General features: G+C 41.4%; 1 protein-coding gene across 4 annotated transcripts in view; it reads left to right on the forward strand.

Annotated features, from left to right (window-relative positions):
• ephb1 (EPH receptor B1) overlaps positions 1-22,856 on the forward strand; it is a 171,376-nt gene that overhangs the window by 118,436 nt on the left and 30,084 nt on the right. For 3 of the 4 annotated variants that reach the window (XR_003693865.1, XM_028592690.1, XM_028592693.1), the window contains exons 6-9: positions 3,956-4,080; positions 14,346-14,508; positions 17,098-17,206; positions 18,211-18,275. Coding sequence is in view for 3 of the 4 variants with exons in the window: in XM_028592690.1 (XP_028448491.1) it covers positions 3,956-4,080; positions 14,346-14,508; positions 17,098-17,206; positions 18,211-18,275 (462 nt within the window). In the remaining variant the exon portion in view is untranslated. The remainder of the gene's footprint in view (positions 1-3,955; positions 4,081-14,345; positions 14,509-17,097; positions 17,207-18,210; positions 18,276-22,856) is intronic. The other variant, XM_028592692.1, reaches the window with a different exon arrangement.

The following is a 22,856-nucleotide window of genomic DNA, read 5'->3' on the forward strand; positions in this document are numbered from 1 at the left end:
GAGAGGGAAGCCAGGTGGAGCAATGACTAGGCCTCAGCAGCAAGCAGGCCCAGAGCCAAGAGGCTGATAGGCCCAAAATGTGAAGCATTGGCGTGTGTGGGGCTGTACTAACGCCTGCAGACATGGGGGGGTGGATATTCCTTTCCAGCACTGTATACAGACACCAAGGCCTTGAACCTAATATGAGCAGCCGTAGAATAAAATTTTAATCAAACTTACGTGTGTGTTCACAAATTAGTTTGATGAGTAAGTTTGGTTGGATTCATCTTTGAATCTTGGCACCTTGGAGGAGTTTGTGATCATACAGTAGATATAGGGGAATATTCACATGGCATTAAAGAGATTAGATTTGTACATAATAGCTAAGCAATTTCTATTTTTTATTTATTTATTTTTGTGACATTTTTATTAAAGGTACATTGTGTAGGAATCTACGATCTAAATCTAACGAATAAGTGCTCTCTAGCGCCTCGCTTTTTCTAATGCGTGTTGCAACTATGGTAGCCGTTACGTACCAAGAAGCTATTCATCGAGTTTTATTTCGGGTGATGAGGTTCGTTATTTCAAACAAACTGCGTTGAATCATTAGTGTGAGCATGTATAAGTAATTACCCTTGTAATTTAGACCGTAACGTTGACTTACCTGTCGAGAAGAAAGCCGGCAACGTCAGCGTCCCTTTGAAAGTCTTTCTCCTTCATTCGCTCTTTCCACCTGGGAAAGGCTACCCCGATGCTTAACCTCGTGTTTTGAATTTGCCGATCACGTTGCCTTTTTCCACTTTTTTGGCGACAAGGATTCCTTCTCCCGTGGCTCAGCATAAAGTATGATCCTCCATTATGAACTAAAGTGCAGTGCAGGCTTTCAAATTGGCCGGGGCAGTGACAAGCTCTTCTCGCTGATCTCCTTCTCCGTTTCAGCTGGTTTCAGTCATGTGTTGTTGCATTGTGGATTAGCTAGACAGGTAGGCTGGTGCTTTATGTCCCTCTCAGCGATTAGAGTTTTTCAAAATGGCGGAACGACACAGAAGCCTCCTTGGACTTGCCCGTCCAATGTAAATACAGATAAGAAATTCTTCACTTACGAGGATAAGTCAGATCATTGGCAGAGGTCATTTTACACCAATGACGACATATTTATGAATGAAGATTAATTGATTTTAGCTAATAAAATGCTTAAAACACTACACATTGTACCTTCAAAAAATTGCCGTCACTATCTCTAGATTGATTTATTCATACTAAGGACTAAAACCACATTCAGATGAGGAAAAAAAACATCTTAGTTTAACAATCAAACCGGTAAGAAGAGCACAGAGTAAAACACATACAGCAATATCTGTAGTGCAATGTAGGACCCCATAGTTTATAGTAAGAAAACAATGGGAACATTTTTCAAAAAAGAAAAGTTTGCAGAGCCTTCACACCCACTGAAAAATCCTCTGCCACACAGATAATGGTACGTTGTTTTTATTTTGTATCTCCAGCAGCAACAGTGGTTTGTTTTTAAACAAAAAAAAAAAAAAAACATTTGACAGTTGAAAAGACAAAATAAATCCAGAACCTTTAACTTGATTAACAGGGATCCACATGATCCCTGGGAAGTGTATAATCAGTTGAAGTGTGCAGATTTTTTAGAAACTCCCGTACCTGCTGTTGGCCAAGCCAGCACTGTCTGTGACATTTAACAACTTGTCACTTTGCTACACATGTTATCATAACAAAAAGATGCAGAAAAAGTGAATATCAGCACCAGGGAAAGATGAGAAAATCTGTGCTGCTCAACTACCTTGACGCTACTGTCAGCGGTGACAAGACATCCGCAGATTTGTTAAAATGTCAACAGTGAGGAAATCTGCCAAGGTATCATAGCAAAACAGACAGGCAGATGGACTGAAATGGCACGTGATATCTGTTCTGATGGTAAATTAGGCTCGATTTCAGTTCAATTTATTTTATTTCCTGTAGCCCAAAAAAAAATACCTAGACTTTCAGCTGATTACATGCTGCACTGGTTCAGACACAGGTCTTGTTAGACGTGAGTAAGAAACATGCAGTGTTGCAACAGGACATTTGTGACTTAGGCCTTTTATAATGCCTACAGTAAAGATAGGCAGTTGCACTTAGACTTCTGTCAAACTGAAATTTAAAGATGTGGAACCACACACAGAAACAAATTCATGCATATACGTACAGACCGTTTTATTATTGAGCATGATGTCTTCCTCATGTCCAATAACACAACCTCTGAGTGGCATGTGAAGGGCGACGAGGAACAGGGATGATGGAGGGATGACAGTGCAGAAGACAAAACTAATGGAATGAGCAGGAAATTGCAGAGTGTCTGGGTTAATTGGCTGCCCATGTGTGTGCATGCAGGTACTGCTGAAGGATGGAATAGATAGACTGTGCAGCTGGGCCAAGACGATCACAATATTAGACCTATTTGATTCCAAAGGGCTTTGTTTACTGAATAACGTGGTTCATACACTTTTTTTTCATACACTTGGTGTTTTTTTGACATGTTTTGTATTGGCTAGATAATGTAATTTTTGTGAGAATAGTTTTATATAGAGTATATAAAAACTTAGGGTGCTTGTTTTCTTGAAGATCCAGTGCACTCTGGTTGTGCCTGCGAAGTGGCACTTTTATTGGATGCAAGCATAATTTCTTTCCTGCCTCTGTTTACTAATTTACATGTCTCACCATGACATAATTTGCACTGAAATTAGCAATTGCTGCCTACTGTAAGACTCTATAACACAATCAGTTTTGTGTCATTTTTGTCAAGTTCCGTCTAGATCAGTAAATCAGACAAACTTGTTCTCTTCATGTTAGTTTGCCCATTTCATTTTAACATGCATTCCTGAACTAATGTCTAACTGAATGGCTCCTGAATCACAGCAATTGAATATGACCTTCTACATGCTATTCTGATGAATACATTTCTGTTGTACTGTGCATTATACTGCATGCCTGTTTACTTGTGTACATTCATGATATTACTGAAACACAAAAGCCCAGTTAAGCTATTTATATGACTGCATGACTTACTATAAACATGCAATTACACTACATTATTGAATTACTTATGTTCAGGCAGAGTTTTGTTTAAATAGCAAATGACTGGTTTTCTTTCCTGCCAAACTCATATTTTAACAAAACAATGGCGGTCATTATTAAACATCATTACATCATGTTACAGCATAAAAGGTTGACCTTTGTTTCAAATTTAAAACATGGACCAACTGCCACTTTTGGAATTCAAAAAAAAGCTTTGGAACTTAATTACTGCATCCAATGCATCCTGTGGATGCCACACTTAGTGCTCCTATATTCTGCCCAAGTAGCCCAAATTACTCAGCCCAACAGTGGACTAAATCCAACACGATTGGTTGCTGGACTCAGGCCAGACTCAGGCTGACTGATCATTTTGGCGCTAAGGTAGCTGGAGTCCTGCTAACTAGAGCTGACAATCAGCCCAAGTCCACACCCTCATTTTTTTGCCAAATCTGGCAGCCTTATTTTGGCCAAAGCCGGCACATATTTGGTCCTGCAGTGCCAGAATATGGCTGATTGAAGCTCTGATCGGCCTGACTCAGCTTGCTAGCTGGGTACTGATGAGAGTGGCAGTTGCTTAAACTTGAACTCTGTGCTGAGTACTGATAGCTGATGATTATTTCTTCTAGGTTCACACACGGGATGATATGTGTTGCAATTGTGCATATTTACATACTTTACATATTGTGCAAGCCTGCTTGATATACTAATTTTGAATCTAAAGTAAACAATCAATATGGCTACGCAGTTCCACATGTTCATGTTTAAAGTTAAAATGAATTGCCTGGCAACCAGCACACATGATCTAATCTTTTTGTTGTTTTTTACCATCAGTTTGGGCTGAATAAGTTATTCTAGAAATGTATTGATTTTGTGTTACTCTTTCTGTGTCCTACAGCTCCCTCCATAGTTCCCATCATGCACCAGATCAGCTCCACCATGAATAGCTTCACACTGTCATGGCCACAACCAGAACAGCCCAATGGCATCATCCTGGACTATGAGCTGCGCTACTACGAGAAGGTAAGATAAGTGGGTGTGTGAAAATGCATGAATTTACATGTTTCTGTCTGACAGCATGTACGGTGTACTGTAAGTGTATAATTATATGTGTGAAGTGCTAGCTCTTTCAGATACAAATTGGTGTCTCCTACTCTGCATATGCATAGCAAACTGCATGTAAAGCCCCACAAAAATCTAATATCCATGAGATATCCATGAGCAGAGTCCCCTGGGTTGATAATTTGTTCTTTCACTGCGTTCACTCCATCTCTCCCACTGTTCTTTGGTTTCTACTGCTGATGAAGTGAATAGGTTGACCTCTGCTCCAGGCCCACTCTGCACAGTGCAGCAACCTGTCCCGCTGTGAAAATGCATTGCGTCTGGGGGGGGAGTCACATCGACCCGTCTGCTCACACACAATACGTCTGCTTTATTAAGTCTCCAGCCCTACCCCACAGCGCCTATGCTGCTCCAGTATTGACCTGTAGGCTTTTCCCAAGGCCTTGGACATAATGATACACAGAGATCGGAGACTCTAGCTCTTTTGTTTGGGCCCTTGTTTGTCCTCCTAAAGCTGATCGATAGTTATAGCAAAGTTGGTCATGCACGTTGTTTTCCCTCAGTCTTTGTCATCTCGAACTAAGACTTTTGCGAGACTTGGTGCACCTTCACCCATGTTCCGCTCTCCAAATAACAGACAAAAATCAATACAGTTTTATAAATGTTTTTCTTTTCCTGTTTAGTTATTTATTTCGCACCAACTCATTTTGGCTACGGTTTGTGGATCAATATTCACAGCTCCACCTTAGAAATAGTGTTTGTCACATTTAGCATTTTCTATCAGAGAGAACAACAATCATGTTTTTAAATTATGTTTGCAGTTGGAAACTCAGTTATCCAATAATAGCTGCATTGCTTGCAGTTTCCCCCTTTGGCATTGCACAGGTCATGGAATTAAATCCGATTGCCATAGCCCTGAGAAACCTTATCTGCCAGACAGCTTAGTGTCGTGTAAATAACACTTATACAGCCTCCCATTAGCTCATGAATATCAATGAAACCTAATCCTATTGATGTTTATGTAGCATGTCTCCACACAAATAGATGAGCACGGCGTAATCACAAATTAGTGAATTAACAAGGACAAGATTGCTAATTGCGACGGGATGATTCAGGTGACAGAGAGGTTGTGCTTTATGTTGTCTACCTCTGCCTTAATGTACCTTCATATTGCCGTGTACGTGTTTTTTATCTAGAAAATGTACCGCCGTGTGAGTTAGACACAGAAGGTGAGTCAGAGTGATTGCTTTGCGCCACACTAGGCTGTGGAGATGAGATTGCCACACTTGTGGTCCTCCCTTGACACTGTATTTTGGATCTGACGGGGCTTTTTATAGGCTCTAAACAGACTTTTCCTCAGCCAGCAACTGCTGTCCAAAGTGTCACTGCTGATGTGTTTTTGTGCCTGATTAAGCACCAACCCTCAGAAGAAGAAAAAGCAAACAGATGGTGGCAAATCCAATGCCATGTGTGTAATTTCCATACCAGTTCAAATGTATTATACACATGCGTGATGAAAAGTGGGCATACATTTTCAGTGTCACACAGGTTGGCTTGGGGTTACTTCCATGCGTGTTTAGCCTGCTTGTTGCACATGGAGGAGCAGGGAATGAAATTGCATTCTATCGAGGTCAGTCCTGCCAGCTCTCCATTGATTCTCTGAATGCTTGAAAGGTCTACAAAATCTGGAAGTTTCACGCAGCCGTAAAGTGATGATGTGGCCTTTTAGTCATAAAAGGCAATTATGGAGGGATGTCTCACACCGTGTCTATCACACAATCCCAGCTTTACCCAGCGCTATAGGTAACTTATAGGCTGGATAATACAGTCATAAAAAATTGGCTTTTTTATATAAAAATGGCCTTGCTATACTTACCTTCTTCTTTATGCATCTTCCCAATGCTTGCATTAATCTGAGAGTAGTCACACTGTTAGGATTCTGGAGTTGATTGTCTCAGCGTGCCTGGCACAGTCAGTTAGTCCTTAGCACAGCAGTAAGCTGTCTCTCTGTACACTCTGTCTCACAGGAAGCTCCCCATACCCATTTACCAGAGCAACTTTTCCAGCAGCATGGCATTGCCACACTCTGTGTTGGATAATAAATCAGTGTAATCATAAAACAACATTCAAATTGTTTTTCTTTGCTTAAAGGCAAGGTTGGTAATGTTGAAAATATGATATTATTATGGAACCCACTTAACTTCTAGGAAAGGCCCTTCCTACGAAGCAGCCCGATTGGTTGGGGTCAGACATTGACCTTGAGTGGTTAAGGTTAGGATAGCTGATTGGTCAGGGGATAGGACCTGAACCAATTGGGTTACATTACCTTGCGTAAGCATGGACGCCTGGCCAATAGTAGTATGTGAATGCTATTGAAGGGCAGGCCTTTCCTAGAAGTTGCGTGGGTTCCATAATAACACACAGCGGGGCAAGGAGGCATTTCATTGGTTTTCAAAGCGGAGCAAAGCTGTGATTGGTGGACATTTTTACAGGATTACAGCATTATTATAACTTATTTATTGCTGCCAGGGTAAGAAGAACATTCCAAACAATATATAAAAAGTATATATTGGAAATAGTTACCAACCCTGCATTTAATGTTGTAGTTTTTAGCTGTCAACCTGAAAACATATTGCTCACAACTAATTGTTGTTGACACAGGAACACATTTTTTATTAAGTAATTTACGTCGTTTTGTGATTTTTTTTTTCTCCAGTTTTTTCAGTTCACAGAAGAGAGTGAGTAATAAAATATGGAGTTGTCATGGGACAAAGGTCCACAGATTTTAGACTATGGACATTGGGCTTACATGGTTGTGTGACTTTGACTCTTGGGCCTCCGGAACGCCCTATGGGGATGTAAGCATATTAAGAAGAACTGGATGCGATGTGTCAAGATGGTACCCTATTCATTTAAATGAAGGTTGTTCACCAGGCACATCACGACATACACATGAATGACATATTTTATGTACACAGTTTAATATGTTTAAATGTTTAAGGCACCAAACCACTCAACGGTTTGCAATACTCACAGACAGGATTTACCATGGCTGTACAGTGGCTGTTTAGGCTGTAGTTACATGAAGGAAAGGGATATGACTTAAAAAGATTGCATTTTCACAGTTTCACCTAAAAGCTGTAGTGAGTGCTGGAGGCTGTCCTCTCAACAGGCTTCACTCCCTTTCTCAACCCACCTTCTCATTACAGAGTAAGTGGTCCTGGGACCCTGTAAATTGGGAAGCAAAACGAAATGAATTAAAGTTTTACAGCGAAAAAGTAGAATCCCATGCTCCCTGTCGCTCCATTTTTCTCATATCCTCTTTCCTCCGGTTGCCTGAAAATTTGGGGAGGATGGAAATAACTCAGCATAGCGGAGGTCAGGCCTTCCATTAAGGCTGGAGCAGAGCAGCCACTGGCTCTGGTAACTGATGTGTGTTGGTGTCAGAAAGAGGGTGTGTGCATGTGTGTGTAAGCTTATGTGAGTGTCAGCAGTAGTTCAGGTGATAGCAAGTCATGCAGCAATGTGGCAAAGTCAGGAGCAAATACAAGTTTACAGCATGTCACCGGGATCTGCAGCATGCTGGCCGTAGCACCATCTGCATTTTTGGCACTCTGAAATCCCCATTGTACTTTACATATAATTAGCAATTCCTTAGAAGAGAAGCCAGGATAAAGTATTTATTATTCTTTTCTTCTCTCCCTGCCAGCCTTCACACAACACTTTTGGAGACGCACACAGATGTTGTACGGACAAGTTTAGATTTGTAGTATAACCTGTGAAAAGCAGGACTTGTGCAACACTCCCTCGGTCCCCCAGCAAGGGTTTTCACATTTCAGACTCCCTTCCTCTCTACTTCTTTGTTTGTCCCCCACCCCACCCGCTCAGACCTCCTTGTTAAACGTACGGTATACTAGCTGCATCCAAGGTGGCGTCAAAGTGACGTAATATCCTGCCGGTGTACCCAGATTTATGGTGCGCGAGCAGAGGTCGCGCACGGCTCGGTTTTTCTTCGCGACAAAGTGGAAACAGGAGGCCTGAATGAGTTCACCGACAACGTGATGCCAGGACTCTCAGAGTGACTGCAAGTCTCTCTGGTAAACTTACTGGGTTAAGAAGAGTTATTTTATGGCTTGATCCAACCAAGAAGGTCATCGAATCCTACGTTCAGACTGCAGGCCAAAGTGGCCCAAATCTAGCCCAGATCAGATTTTTTCAGATCAGATTCAGGCCACTTCCACATGTGGTCCTGAATCCGACCCAGATCAGATTTTTTTCAATGTGATCGCAGTGTGAACAGCCAAGGCGAATTTGATGTGACTTTTACCTCAATGACCCTCGCTGCGCCCTCTCTCCCCGCGGGGAGGGGCGGGGCCCCCTGCTTCCAGTGCGGCTCTTAACCGGGGCGGACTGTCCTCATTGTTACCCAACCATGCATCGCATCGCCAGGGCGGGGATCGGCTCACGTAAAAAGGTGATGTCAGCAACCCCCGAGCCGCCTGTAAACACGGACCAAGGAGTTTAACGCGCTCGCGCAAGAAGTCGGAGTCGCCCCGTGGTGCAATGAAAGTGAAATCCGGCGTGCGCCGGCTGAGGTGGGATCCCGGTCCCTCGGGGTCCGGCGCACCACCGGCCCGAGTCGCCGCACCGCCGGGGAGGTGGAGCGTGTGCGAGGGCGAAGCCAGAGTGGTGGCTGTGTGACGCGTCACACAGACCTCTGTAGTGAAGCTGCAGACATAACCCCGCAAATTTGTCTCTCGTTCTCTTCTCCTCCTCAGCACCTGCGCATGGCTGCCATTACTCAAACATTTTAATACAAAATAAAAAAATAAAAGCTGAATAATAAATAAAAATGCTGACTTCCTCCATAACCTCCCTAACTTCAGTGCAACAGCGTGCTGCGTCTGATGTCGTTGTTATTGTTCTTTTGCGCATGCGGGTCAGTTCAAAACCGCAAACAGTTCACACTGGAATCTGATATAGGCCCCATTTTAAAAGGTCATGTGAACAGCCAAACAAAAAATCGGATCCGAGCAAAAAATCTGAATCAGGCATTAAGACTTGCGGTGTTAACGTAGCCTTTAAAGCATTGACGGCAATGCTGCTGCCAGTTCTGCCATTGTTTACCTTTTTCTTCTTCTTCTAGTCCGTAGAAAGACCAACGTTGGTAGCCTTTGCTCATTAGCGCCACCGCTGTTCAGGAGAAGACTGTGACCACCAGCGCGGGTATAAATAGTCACGGCGATTTCATGACGTCACATATGCTGCGGTTACTGTAAAACACACTTTAGTCTCCAGGTGAACAGAACGCGTACTAAGAGTCATCTCAAAAGGAGGTGGCTGCAAAGAACGAGAAAAACTAACTGAAAGTGCTGAAGCAAATACATTTCCCATTCAATTATAGTGTAGATACAATTATGGTCAGTGTATGTTTTGGTCCTTCGATTTTCATTTCATTAACAAATATTAAAAAACAAAAAAAACGAATGGTTATTTGATTTTCGTTTTAAAATACAAAATTTGAAATTGAAATACAAGGCGTTTTTTCCTTTTCATTGTCAAAAGGGAATGTGAAAATTTAAAACATGCTTCAATTTTCATTTTTTATTTCATATAACAAAAAATTTAATAACAGGAAAACAGAAATGAAAAAATGCCATTTTTTCATATTCTGAGACCGGATGTTGCATTTCCAAGGCAGTAGCACGTTCTCTTAATACATCCATGAGTAGCACCGGTGTAGCCTACCAGTTTTGCTTTAACCCAGGCTGCAGTTGAGGGAAACTGTAGCCTAACTTCCTGAGCGACTGATCATTTGATTTTGCACCCCTTTACATAAATATACAATATATCTATGAAATACATAAATGAGGCAATACAAAATAAACATATGCATTAGTCATTATAGTTCAATAGCCTATGTTTTACTTTTATTTATGTCAGGTGACTTTTATTTATTTCCACCTATTTATTTGCACGTTATATTCAAAGGAAGTTTGGTTATCTCACAGACTCCGACTAAAAACAACTAGCAAGCCTGCCTGGCATCAGTGCATCAAAGCACATCACTATCTGCAAAAGGAAAGATGAATAAAACATGAGCGCGGCAGATTCGTCTGATTCCCAGCTTAGCTAGAGTGGTAATGCCAGCTCTGCAGACGGACCAGAGTCAGTCAGCACCAGGGAGCAAACATATCCAATCCAATCCAACTTTATTTGTTAAGCACTTTAAAACAACCAACGTTGACCAAAGTGCTGTACAGAAGAATAAATAAGACATCAGCGAACCGGCGACCCAGGTCACATGGCTAGTGGCTAGCTAGCTGCAGCGGCAGCAGCGAACATTATAACATTAGAGGAGGTCTGATAGAGACAGAGAGTCAGAGGAAGGCAGGGAGAGAGGGTAATGAATAAATGTGACATTATGAAATAAAAGTCCCTCCAAGCATTATCAAGGTTTCCAAAGTCATTTTAGCCTGGGCTGAAAGCAACACTGGCAGTGGTAGCCTACACTGGCGCTGTTGCCTTGGAAATGACAACATCTGGTCTCTGAATATGAACAAAACAGGCCTTTTTTCGTTTCTATTTTCGAGTGATTTTCTTTTTTATTATATGAAATAGAAAACGAAAATCAAAGCATATTTTAAATTTCTCCCATCCCCTTTTGACCATGAAAAGGAAAAAACGCCTTGTATTTCAATTTCAAATTTTGGTATTTTAAAACGAAAATCAAATAACCATAATTTTTTTGTTTATTAATACCTGTTTATGAAATTAAAATCGAATGACCAAAACATACACTGACCAATCATCCTTCTCACCTCTCTCTTAGCATGCTCACTATTGTTCGGGTGGGAAATCTTTTTATTTTTTTATTTTGTTGCCGTATTGTGATATAATTTGTTCAGGACCACATGTGGAAGTGGCCTGAATCTGTTGTTTAGTTTTTTTTATTTCCCAAAACGATTAAGCGGCTTAAATGGTCTTTAATATCGGATTTTTATCACCATTGTATTTCCATGCAAAATAATTAACATTTTCATTTTAGATTAGAACTCATGAGATAATGGTATTTTTTTGCCTCTGAGATCTAAATTGTAAGCTCATATTTCTCCCCCTTTATTTATGTTTTACCCTAGGCAATAGATTGTAATTTTACCATTAATGGGGGACTGAGTTTTTTCTTTGATTACCAATTTACAAACACAGTGTTAGAATGTTCTTCTTTATACACTCCCCTCCCCCCTTTCCTTGTGTGTTTGTGTTTGTGTGTGTGTGTGTGTGTGTGTGTGTGTGTGTGTGTGTGTCAGTGTATTTTCAGGCGTGCATGTGTGTGAGCCTGTGAAGAGAACACATGGTATATCCACAATCTCGGTCTTTGCCAGGCGGCCATGCTGTCTATTGGGTGGTTGGCAAAAACACACACACACACACACACACACACACACACTTCATATCAAGTCAGGTTATTTTCATAGTCTAATATCACATATAATAATATACAACAATATAACAATATATATTATAACAACAAAAAAGCAGCACAATGACGAATGGTAATAAAATTACAAAAAATGAATTGAAAGTTTTAACAAGAATGAAATACAAGCATTGGACTTCCAGCAATATGACTAGAATGGATCCAGTGCTAATGTAGTGCATCCCATAAATGTTGTCAAACCTTTAAAATGGGCCCAATTAAATATGTTCACATTAGCTCAGTTTCAGTTCTCAATGTGGTTCAAAGTCCAAGTAGTTAGGTGGTGTGAGTAGGTCATTGCACACCTTGAGACGTTAACCTACTAACAATATATATTAGGAAGACCATTCTTGCTAAGTTTATCTTAGTGATTTTACTGAATGCTACAGAGACCAAACTCCCTGTGGCGCTTCCTGTCTGTCACCCCTGGCAATGCGTTTGATTGGCTGCTCTGCCATCTGCCATCCCACCTGTAACTCTGTTTTTATTTAGCAAGTTGGGGTGTGGTCCTCATAATCCCCATTTGACTGGCAGCAGGAGAGGACCTCTCGTGGCTGGAAGTCCCTCCTGGCATGGCCTTTTATTGGCTATCCCCTAACCTGCTGGAGTGCCACATGCCAGCTCATTTTTAAGTGGCAGATGTGGGTGTGTATGTGTGTGTCACATAATCCCTATTTGACTGGCAGCATGAAAGGGCCATTCCTAGCTGATGGTGACTCAAGGGATTCTCCCCCATTGGCAGTTTGCCATCTGTCTGCTCACCTGTCGCCCATTCAAATTTTAACAGATGGGGGTGTGGTCCTGAGAAATGCAGGAAGACTGATAGCAGAAGTAGGCAAGTCCTGACCCTAAGTGGTCCATGTGCACTCAACCATGTCTTATACCAGATGAATAGGTGACTATGCTTCCAGTCTGTCATGGGGCTTCATGTCATCTGCATCTCTTTCAAATGCACAAGATGCCTCTTTAAAGTCAAGTTTCAGAATTCTTTGGAGTATTTGTACGCAGCACGTTGGAGAGATGACAGATTGTGTGATCTAATGCACAAAAGGTCTGCGAGATGATTAAACTCTCTAACCCTGTTACATTCAGCATTCCATTTATAAACATCTCTATCCTTTCAGAGATGGAAAGAAAGCCTGTTGGTGCGATGCTCTACCGTCCCAAGCCCAAACATTTGTCTTCATCAAGCCCAGAGTGTCCAATAAGACCTAATGTGATTGCACACATCATTATGTGGGGTTGCTTCGTCTGCTCAATGACGGAGCAACCGGAATGATTCAATTACACCAATCAGATTGGATAATGATTTCGATGTGGGTTGCCTCTGCCTCGAGTTTCTTATCGCTTCCTGCCATCATCTTCCTCCTCCTCCTCCTCCTCCTCCTCCTCCTCCCCCACACGTCCCTCCCTTGCTTCCTCCTTGCCTATCTACCTTTTCCACACAACACTCAGATTTGTTATTCGCATTTTCTCAGAGCAGTCATACGTGTATTATAAGATGTAGTCCAGCATTAAACATTTTTGTTTACCAAAAAAAAAAACACAGCCTGCCTCTATTTACACTGTTTTACTGACATAGGGAATTTTGCCCCTTTACTTTCAACTGCCCCTCCCTCCCTCTGTACAGTATGTCTGCATCTAGCTATCAGCAGCCTGCAGTGGTGGGTGTAATGTAGGTGCAATCTTATTTTCTGGCTGTCATTTTCACTCTGGCTTATAGGAAGGTGACAGGCCTAAGTAATTACTGATCCCCTGTATCAGATACCTCCAGCAAACCCCAAACTGCACTGCAGCAGACTGGCTCTCTTGAGCCTGGAGAGAGAAAGACTGAGATACAGGATCTGGAGGGCAGGTCCCACGCTCATCTACATTGGCTAATGGATGGCTATATGTATGCATACATAAATGCATGTGGAAATAAGACTTTTGACAAGATCTAAACATATGTTCAAATATTAAAACATAAAATTAGAGCATAAAAAAAGAGGGGAGACACCTAGATAGAATATTACGACAAACAGCACTGAGGATTTTAATAGCATTCCCTTTAATGAAAAAAACAAATGCTTTTCTGTGGGTGGAACTGGCCTGCCATCATATTTAAAAAGCACCCTACTTCAGACAACAAAACACGAGGATGTAATGTTGAAACTTCTTGCAGTAATTAAACTGCCTAATAAAGCACATCTGAAGATACAAATATGGAATGCTATTCTATTACTGTTCAGAAGAAGCTATTGCTCTTTGTAATTTGCGAGAAATGATTGCCTTTAATTACCATTATGTGTATGTGTGTGACTGTATGAATGGGAAGTGTGTTTGTGTGTGTGTTTTAATGTGTGTATGCTTGCTGTGTATTTGAAGTTCAAAGTGACCAACGCTTTATTAGGAATGGTATAAAAGAAACATATTTGTTAATCTATTCTTCCCTTTATCTACTGTTTTCATCTGTCCTCTGTATACGTTATCATATTATATAAATTATATTACTATATCAAAAGTAAACTACATTTCCTGTCTCTCCGGTTTACAACTACACTATACTGATTTCCTTCAAATTTGGTCCACGTTCTTTATAATATATCCTTAATGCTTGATAAGTATGTCTGTTGTCTCACTGTCAAACTCCTGCTGCTACCACTGAGTCTTGTTTTCTTAACTGTGCGGTTAAACAGCTTCTGGCTGACATCTTCTCTGTAAGTGATCTTTAACCTGCTCTCCCTGTGTTCGCTGCCCCTTTTAGGACCATGCAGAGATTAACTCCACCATCTTGCGAAGCCAAACTAACACTGCACGCGTGGAGGGCCTCAGACCGGGTACAGTCTATGTGGTACAGGTGCGGGCCCGGACTGTGGCTGGCTTTGGCAAAGACAGCAGCAAGATGTGCTTCCAAACCCTCACAGATGGTAAGGATAGCCGAGCCAGGAGAAACAGCTCTCTCTGTCTTTCTCTCTCACACACACACACACACACACACACACACACACACACACACACACCTTAACTCTTTCTAACGCTGTTGTCGCTCTTTGTATTTGTTGTTGCATTTTTAGTAGGTGAGATAGAGGGGAACCGTAATGTTTGATTGCACTTCTATTTCTACAGCTAAATTAATTTCCTTCACGGTCAGGTTTGAGTGTGTGTGTGGGTGCTTTGAATATGTAGAACGCTGAGTGTCTTTTGTTTGTGCAACTAACTGTGCTTGATCCAAAATGCTTAGCTAATTGGTTTTTCACCCGGCCCTTCTGTTGCTGCAGAGCCATCCCAGAATGCATAGCTGTGATTAGTAGTTGATTAGATTAATTTTTTTGCCATGGGGGGCTGGATCGTTGGAGAAGGAAGGGGCTAAAGAGGAGCCGCAACACCTGCTACACTGGCAAGGTTGTGAAACTAAGTTTATTAGTGTAAGTGCAAGGAGGTGTGTGTGTGTGCAGGGTTGGTGGTGATGGCATTGCATATCACTTCTTAATTCTTTTTCATATACTTGCCAGGCAGTAGAATCAGAGCTAAAATGAATACAGCATGATTCAGTCTGGATGGATTAAACATTTGATTTGATACATAAATGCATGTGGAAATAAGACTTTTGACAGGATCTAAACATATGTTCAAATATTAAAACATAAAATTAGAGCATAAAAAAGAGGGGAGACACCTAGATAGAATATTATGACAAACAGCACTGAGGATTTAAATAGCATTCCCTTTAAAGAAAAAAACTAATGTTTTTCTGTGGGTGGAACTGGCCTGCCATCATATTTAAAAAGCACCCTACTTCAGACAACAAAACACATTCGCAATATTTGCCAATGCGCTGCCTTATTGGGCCTCTGGCTGGACTTCTGGCCTACTTTGCACACGTGGCCATAGTTCATAATGTATCAAAGACAGGAGTGACATTTCCACATTGTATGGCGGTAATGAAGATGATAACGATGAATAAGACGGTGATGATCTTGAGGGAGGGGGAAATGGGAAGCTTAATAATAATGATGATGAAGGTGATGATCATTGCGGCTATTTACCTGAGCAGAGCAGAGCAGATGTAGTGGCACAGTCATGGCCCCTTTGCATCACCCTCACGGTCGCAAATTATCTTTCCCTCGAACATGTGCACGCGCTTTACGCTTGCTCACACAAACACTGTTTGTAGTTCATCCGTTGGCTCGCTGCCATAGCACGACATTCGTCAAGGCAATTAGCAGTAGACGCTAGATAACTGCTGACAATCACAGCCACGGCTCCACCTCCTGCCCCTCTGCCGGTCTCCTCTTCCCCCCTGTCAAACCGCTCCACTGTCTCACAAAGAAACCACCTCGCCACCCAACCGCTGCTCTCCCTCCATGTCTTTTCCACAAACATATAATCCCTTTTGTCTTCCTGTCAGCACGTTTTCATACACCTCTACTGGGTGTCCTTTTGCCACCTCTACACACACACAAACACACTTGATTGACAGGTGTGATGAAAAAGAGTTGATTGCTCCATCAGTAGGGTTACAGGATGTTACAGTTCTCCAGTTCTCTAATAGGCTGAGGCCCTGTTTACTGACTGGTTGTAATAGTAGTCTATTTAGCACTGGGACAGGTAGCTGTGTGATTTCTGGCTGTCAGGGAAAATCACCATTCTCATATAGGTGAAGCGAGGAGATTTGTCTGGACCTATCACACCTAATATGCATCAAAAGAGAACAGTAAGACTGCCTGGAAGCTTGAGAAGCAGGAACATCATTCACACTGTTTGCTTTAAAACGTACTTGATAAATGTGCAAGTTAAAATATATATATATATATCCCAGCTCTCACACTGCTTGGAAGATGCATTAGTTCTTCCTTTATCACTTTAATCCAGTAGGCCCATTCTACACGAGGGATTGGATTTAGAAGCTGCTGATTTGCCTGCAGCATGCTAAATCGTGCATTGCTTTAACTACAGTGTTTGCTGGTGCCAAAGACGCGCGAAAGCCACACAAAAAGATAACTGAGGATTCTGCTGTGTAGAGTTTATAGGCAGGCATTTATGTTGTGCTCTGAACTACTACCAGCCTGCCCCAGCTTTGTACATAAAACGTGTTTGGGCTACATGTGCAATTGGCAGTAGACGACACCTGAGAAAGAACATTCCAAGGTGCACTTTCTTGTCCACTCGTTTCTGACAGGTATGGCAGCAGAGAAAGCGGAGAGACCCCGTTCACTCTTTCTCACCATGCGTTTTATGCTTCTCTGTCACTCTGTGTCTCTCTGCTGGTTTATCAAACACACCCTGTCAGTCAGTCTTTCTAAAGCTCACTGGATTTCAGTCAGCGGCGCTCTGCAGAGATTTATGTTTTTTTTATCCATCATTACACCCATTCTGCTCCGCCTCTTCTTCACTCTTTACCTCCCAAACACACTCACATACACACCTCCATAAAAACACACAGTAATGCTCCTTAAGCTCTATACATAAGGCATTCTCAATGTCTGTCCATCTGCCTTTCTCTTTGTGTGACACAGAAGACTTCAAGTCTGAGCTGAGGGAACAGCTTCCTCTGATTGCGGGGTCAGCGGCAGCAGGAGTGGTCTTTATTGTTTCCCTTGTCGCTATCTCCATCGTGTGCAGCAGGTAACCACATTTTCCTTTTTCCATCTCGTGCAATACTTGCAGAAACTGCTGCAAAGTTTGTGATTTCCTTGCTACATGTGACCCTGACAAATACACTCTAATTTTTTTTTAATTTTGCTACTTTTCATGCTCCTAAGTTTTTTTTCTCCCCTGAAGCAGGTGGACATAATGACATGAACCTAATGCTATCCAATACAGTAGCCCTGCATGCTCCCCCCTTTGCTAATAATCGGCACATTGTAATGGATTGCAAAGTTTTCAAGTCACAATCTAACCATACTGTATATGACTACTATGCATATAATACATCATGTTAAAGTAAAATTCAACAGGGATATACATGGAAAATGTATCTTAAGATGACTGACATTCTTTAATACTGAAACTGTATGTTTTTGAGACATACTGTAATAGCAATAAAGCCACATCCCCAGGTCATACGTTAAATCACACAGTATGTGTACTCCTTACATTTACTCTACTACAGCATTTAGTAATAGCAATCAATTTGACAGAAAGGAAAGCTAAGTTGACATATTTTAAATGGAATATTTGACTCCATAGAGATCTTAACAACTCCTACGTTGCCCTGTTAACTTACTCAAGTCAATTTATTTTAGTAGCAGTTTGTCACATTGTCACATTCCTATCTTGCTCTGCTTTAGATATATGAAAGTCAAATTTTCTGCAGTGCTGTGTGCAACTTTGAGTAAGTAAAGTGTTCTTCAAACGGCCCAGGCTCTTTTGATGCTGAGGCCGCGGAGACAGATGAAAAGCAGAGAGATCCTATCAAGGTCTAATTAAAAATCAGCTCATTTTCATAAACTTCATTTGCCACTGCTAACCTTTTGCAACTGATTCAATTTCAGCCACATCGTTTTCAAGCCATACAGAGAAACAGGAAGAGTAATAAGGCCTTGGTTACATTTACCTTCATCCTGTCATCTCTCTCTCTTCTCTCTCTTTTTCTCTCTCTTCTCTCTCAATGTTCATGGCTCCCTCAGGAAAAGGGCATACACCAAGGAGGCGGTGTACAGTGACAAGTTGCAACATTACAGCACAGGAAGAGGTGAGTCAACCCTAATACTTAGTGCTCCTATAAGCTAGTGGTTCATTTTTGGTCCCATATGTTGTGTTTGTCTGTTAATTCGCTGGATATTTCAAAACGTACTTGGCAGACCTTGGTGGCCATATGGCTGTTAAGCACGTAACATTTTGGCTCATAACTCCTGAACTGGGAGACTACTCCTGGATGTCATGGTTCAAGATGAACAAATCAGTATAGCCCACACAAATTTCTGCCTGAGCAGAACAATATTTTTCACCACTTCATTACAAATTTCATTCAATCTTTAACAAATTTGGAACATAAAATACTTGGAAGAACCAAAATAACTATAATAATAATAACCAGTGCCACATAGGCTAGAAAAGCTGTGCCAGCTAAAATAGAAACGCTCCGTCAAAATGTAATAATTCATTAATAATTTGGTAATTTTGCTAACAAGGGAGATGGCATCCCCCTTCAAATCGCCTGTGTAATACTGTAGATCTATAGGTGACACCACAGATTCATTTAAATGGCCATAACTCATGAGTCATGAGTCTGACTCGTAGAATCTGACTCGTAGAATCTGTTGCCATTCATCCTTGTACACATCCTTCCTATTCCCAGACAGGATATAGCTAAATTAGTACGATTGTCTCTTGCTACGTTTATGTTGATGCAGAGCTCCAGTTAAACACTTTCTATACAAAAAAAATGAAAGGAATGTGCTGCATAGGTGGATATAGGTAGAATCTAAGTGTCTAACATATTTTATTGATATTTGCTACATTTCCAATTTTCACTTTGTCCAGTCCTCTACTGCTATTACATTATATATGATATCTTACATGTACATAAAGCATATACTCTTACATAATGCATTGATGAAAAGGAGGTAAGGTAAAATAGAAATTACCTGAGGTGCAGGCGTCTGTGGCTGTAAATGACATTTTCCTTCCTTTATACAATGACACTGACTGACAGTCATCTCTCAGGGCTGGATGATAGCCGTGATTGAATCATGTTTCAAGCGCTCCCCTGGCACCGACTGATGAGGGGAAGGAGCCTGGAGGGACAACCATATAACCTCTCACACATACAGTCACACACTTACACACAAAAGGGTGTGTATGAGATTTCTACCTTAAAGGAACACACCGACCTATTGGGAATTTAGCTTATTCACCGTAACCCCCAGAGTAAGACAAGTCGATACATACCCTTCTCATCTCCGTGTGTGCTGTAACGCTGTCTGACGGTTCCAGCATTAGCTTAGCCTAGCACAGATCCTGCAGGTAACTGGTTCCAACTAGCCTACTGCTCCCAATTGTGACAAAAGTGACAAAATAACACCAACATGTTCCTATTTACATGATGTGATTTGTAGAGTCACAGCGTGTACAAAAAACAACGTAACATGAGACACAGCCATCTTCTAACAGTAAACAAACCGGGAACTATATTCTCAGACAGGCTTGCTGCGAGCATATATCCTCCGCCCAAGTACTATATTCTTCCGCCTGAGAATATAGTTCCCGGTTTGTTTACAGTTAGAAGACGGCTGTGTCTCATGTTACGTTGTTTTTTTTGTACACGCCAGACTTATAAATCACAACATGTAAATAGGAACATGTTGGTGTTATTTTGTCACTTATTGGGAGCAGTAGGATTACTGGAACCATTCACCTGCATGTTCTGTGCTGGCCTGATGCCGCTGGAGCCGTCAGACAGCCTTACAGCACGCACGGAGATGAGAAGGGTATGTATCGACTTGTCTAACTCTGGGGGTTACGGTGAATAAGCTAAATTCCCAATAAGTCGGCGTGTTCCTTTAAATGAAAGCCCTATGTACTGCCGACCTAGCAGTCTGGAAAGGGGCTCACTCGAGGGGATGAGCCTGACACAGCAAAGCGTTTCAACACAGTTACTTTGTGTCAAAGCTACAGCAATGGCAGCCGGGGGCTCATTAAACTTGCTGTGGGCAGAAGAGTCAGTTTTGTCACAGGCTATCTTTGGGAAAACCAAATGCAATTAACGTGAGTGGTGGAATAAACAAAAGATCAGAGACGTTTGCAGCCCTAATCATCAAATAAGCAATTTGAAGTGGAGAGGAAATAAAACACTGATAAGGGATCCTATTCATCGGTTGATTCCTTTAACCTTCACACCGCTCAACACTCGTGAAGTAATCCGCCATCCCTGTGATGCATTGTTTTCTTCTGTTCACTCAAGATTTGACTGGCAGTTTTGTAATTACAGTATTCAACCCAACAATTAAATAGTGCAGCTCAGCCAAGTGTTTTGGGTGAATCTCCAAAAAAGATGTGTAGCCGGCTTTCACCACACACGTCAGGTGATGTCTCCTCATTCCCAGCCCACCTAATGTGACATGCATCAAGAGCGATGCTGCTCATACTGTAAATTCAGTAGTGCAGCGCAGCGCGTGGTTATGGTTATGAAAATCAGACCTCTAACATTACACCACACACCGGATTGGATGTCATGACAAGCAGATCGGGGGACACACATGAACACACACGTCATTCCCACAGATAATTTAAGTGCTACTTGCGCGGCCTGGATCATTTTTCTTTTCTTTTAATTGCAAACAGCAGCGCATCACCAGCGTTCATCCCAGCATATTATACACAACTCGCTGCTTCACAGCATTTACAATTTTTCTCAGTGCATCTATTCCTTTTTACTCTTTTCCACACATCAACAACTAGTCAACACCAGCAAATTAACAGACAGACATTTCTAAGCGCTGCATGTTTACTGGAGGCCCTAATGCTTCTCTGCGTATACCAACACATCTTGAAATCATGTTCGATCCCTGTTTGTTGCTCCGTAGCTTCAGCTGTTGTTTGTGCTTCAGCATCTGGAGCTCGCACTGAACGAGAATGGGATTCGGAAGCAAAATTACCAAATATGTTTATACTTCAGTTGTTTCTTTTTTCTTGTCACTGCATACTGCATTCATAAATGTGAATTCAGTGAGTAAGCTAAGGCATACACACTTATCTGAAGATAGCAATACACCAGGAATTCACCTGAACACACCTCCCTGTAAGACCAGCACACCCATGGGCGCAAAGATGGGCGCAGGTACATTTGCTATTTAAACGATGCGGGCGCTGGATGGGAAATTGACAACTGCGTTGGTCTTAAGCCAGCAAAGACACTTTGTTGGGCTTTGCGCGGCGCCAGGTGCAAGATAGGGCCCAAAGTATTATTGGTAAAAACCCTTTTTTTTGCTGATCAGAAATGTATCTTTCATGAAGATGTACAGAAGGCACCACGTGCCTGATTAAACCAAATCTACATCTATATAAATGTGACTGTTAAGCCCATACAATTTTTAGACCCCCTCTGTGATTTCCATGCTAATAAACTGCAGTGTGTGTCTGACAAATGATTTTCTGACATCAAAACATGGATAATTAGTTTGTGTTCAGGAAATAAACTCAACTCATTATATTCACAGAGCCACGGAATAGATTAGTGTGCATCTCGGACTGACAAGAAATGGGACTGTATCCACTAAAGGCGTACAGTGTCCTTCAATTGTGTATGTTCATTTTTCAAAGTGGATAGTCACATAAAACATATAATTATTATATACTGAAATTGCCAAGTTACAAATATTGTCAGGCAAAAGGAATTAGAAGAAAGTATGTTTCTTCGGTGAAAGACGACCATATGAAAGAATTGATTTAACTTTAAAAGATGAGTATTTATGGAGCTACTGCGTCACTTACTGACTTTGCCGTTTGTCTTTAGAAAATAAGTAAATGCTGTGTAGTAGGAGAAGTAATTTGATTGTACCCATAGCCAGTAATAGATTAATGTAAGCATTACTGCCGTGCAGTTGATTTGTGGATACATTAGGGCCATTCAGTAAACGAGCAGGGCAGACTAATAACAGGCTAAATGCTGGACATTGGTGAAAATAACATGGTTAAATGCAGTACAGTAAACTGTGATTTAAATTCCGGTCAACTAAATAAACCATTTTAGCAATTGTGTCACAGCCTCGGGATTTTGTTTCTATTTATTAATTCAAATTAATTCAAAGTAGTTTGTCCATTTGTCACATATAAGTTATATGCAGCCATCTAATTGAAAAAGGGTATGAAGTTATGGTATGTGTAATATGCCCATGAATCATTGCAGCAGCCAGGCTTGTTGTTTTATATGTTGGGTAAAAATAGAACTGGCGTTTGGATTTGCTTCATACACTCAAATGAAGGAACTATGAAATATTAAAGCATGAATCTATTTTTTATCTGATGGCCATAAAAAGATGAGTCCAGTTAACCAGGGCTGTACCAGAGGGAGGGAGAGAGATAAACTGTTTGCATTTTAAATTATATATGAACGTGGGCTCTGGACTGTGAATTTGAAAGTAATGGGTGTACATAGACATGTGCATATGTGTGTGTGAGATAATGTGTTCTCATATGTTTTTTGATGTATATGCTCCCTGCTGAGATTTAGAGTCCCACCCGGTGGTTCTGCTGTGTGAGCAGCTTTGCGACACTTGCAAATAGAATGACTCTATTGAATACAAAGCTGTAAACACTCTGATGGATTAACTTG

The sequence above is a fragment of the Perca flavescens genome, chromosome 12, assembly GCF_004354835.1.
Source record: "Perca flavescens isolate YP-PL-M2 chromosome 12, PFLA_1.0, whole genome shotgun sequence".
Taxonomy (NCBI): Eukaryota; Metazoa; Chordata; class Actinopteri; order Perciformes; family Percidae; genus Perca; species Perca flavescens.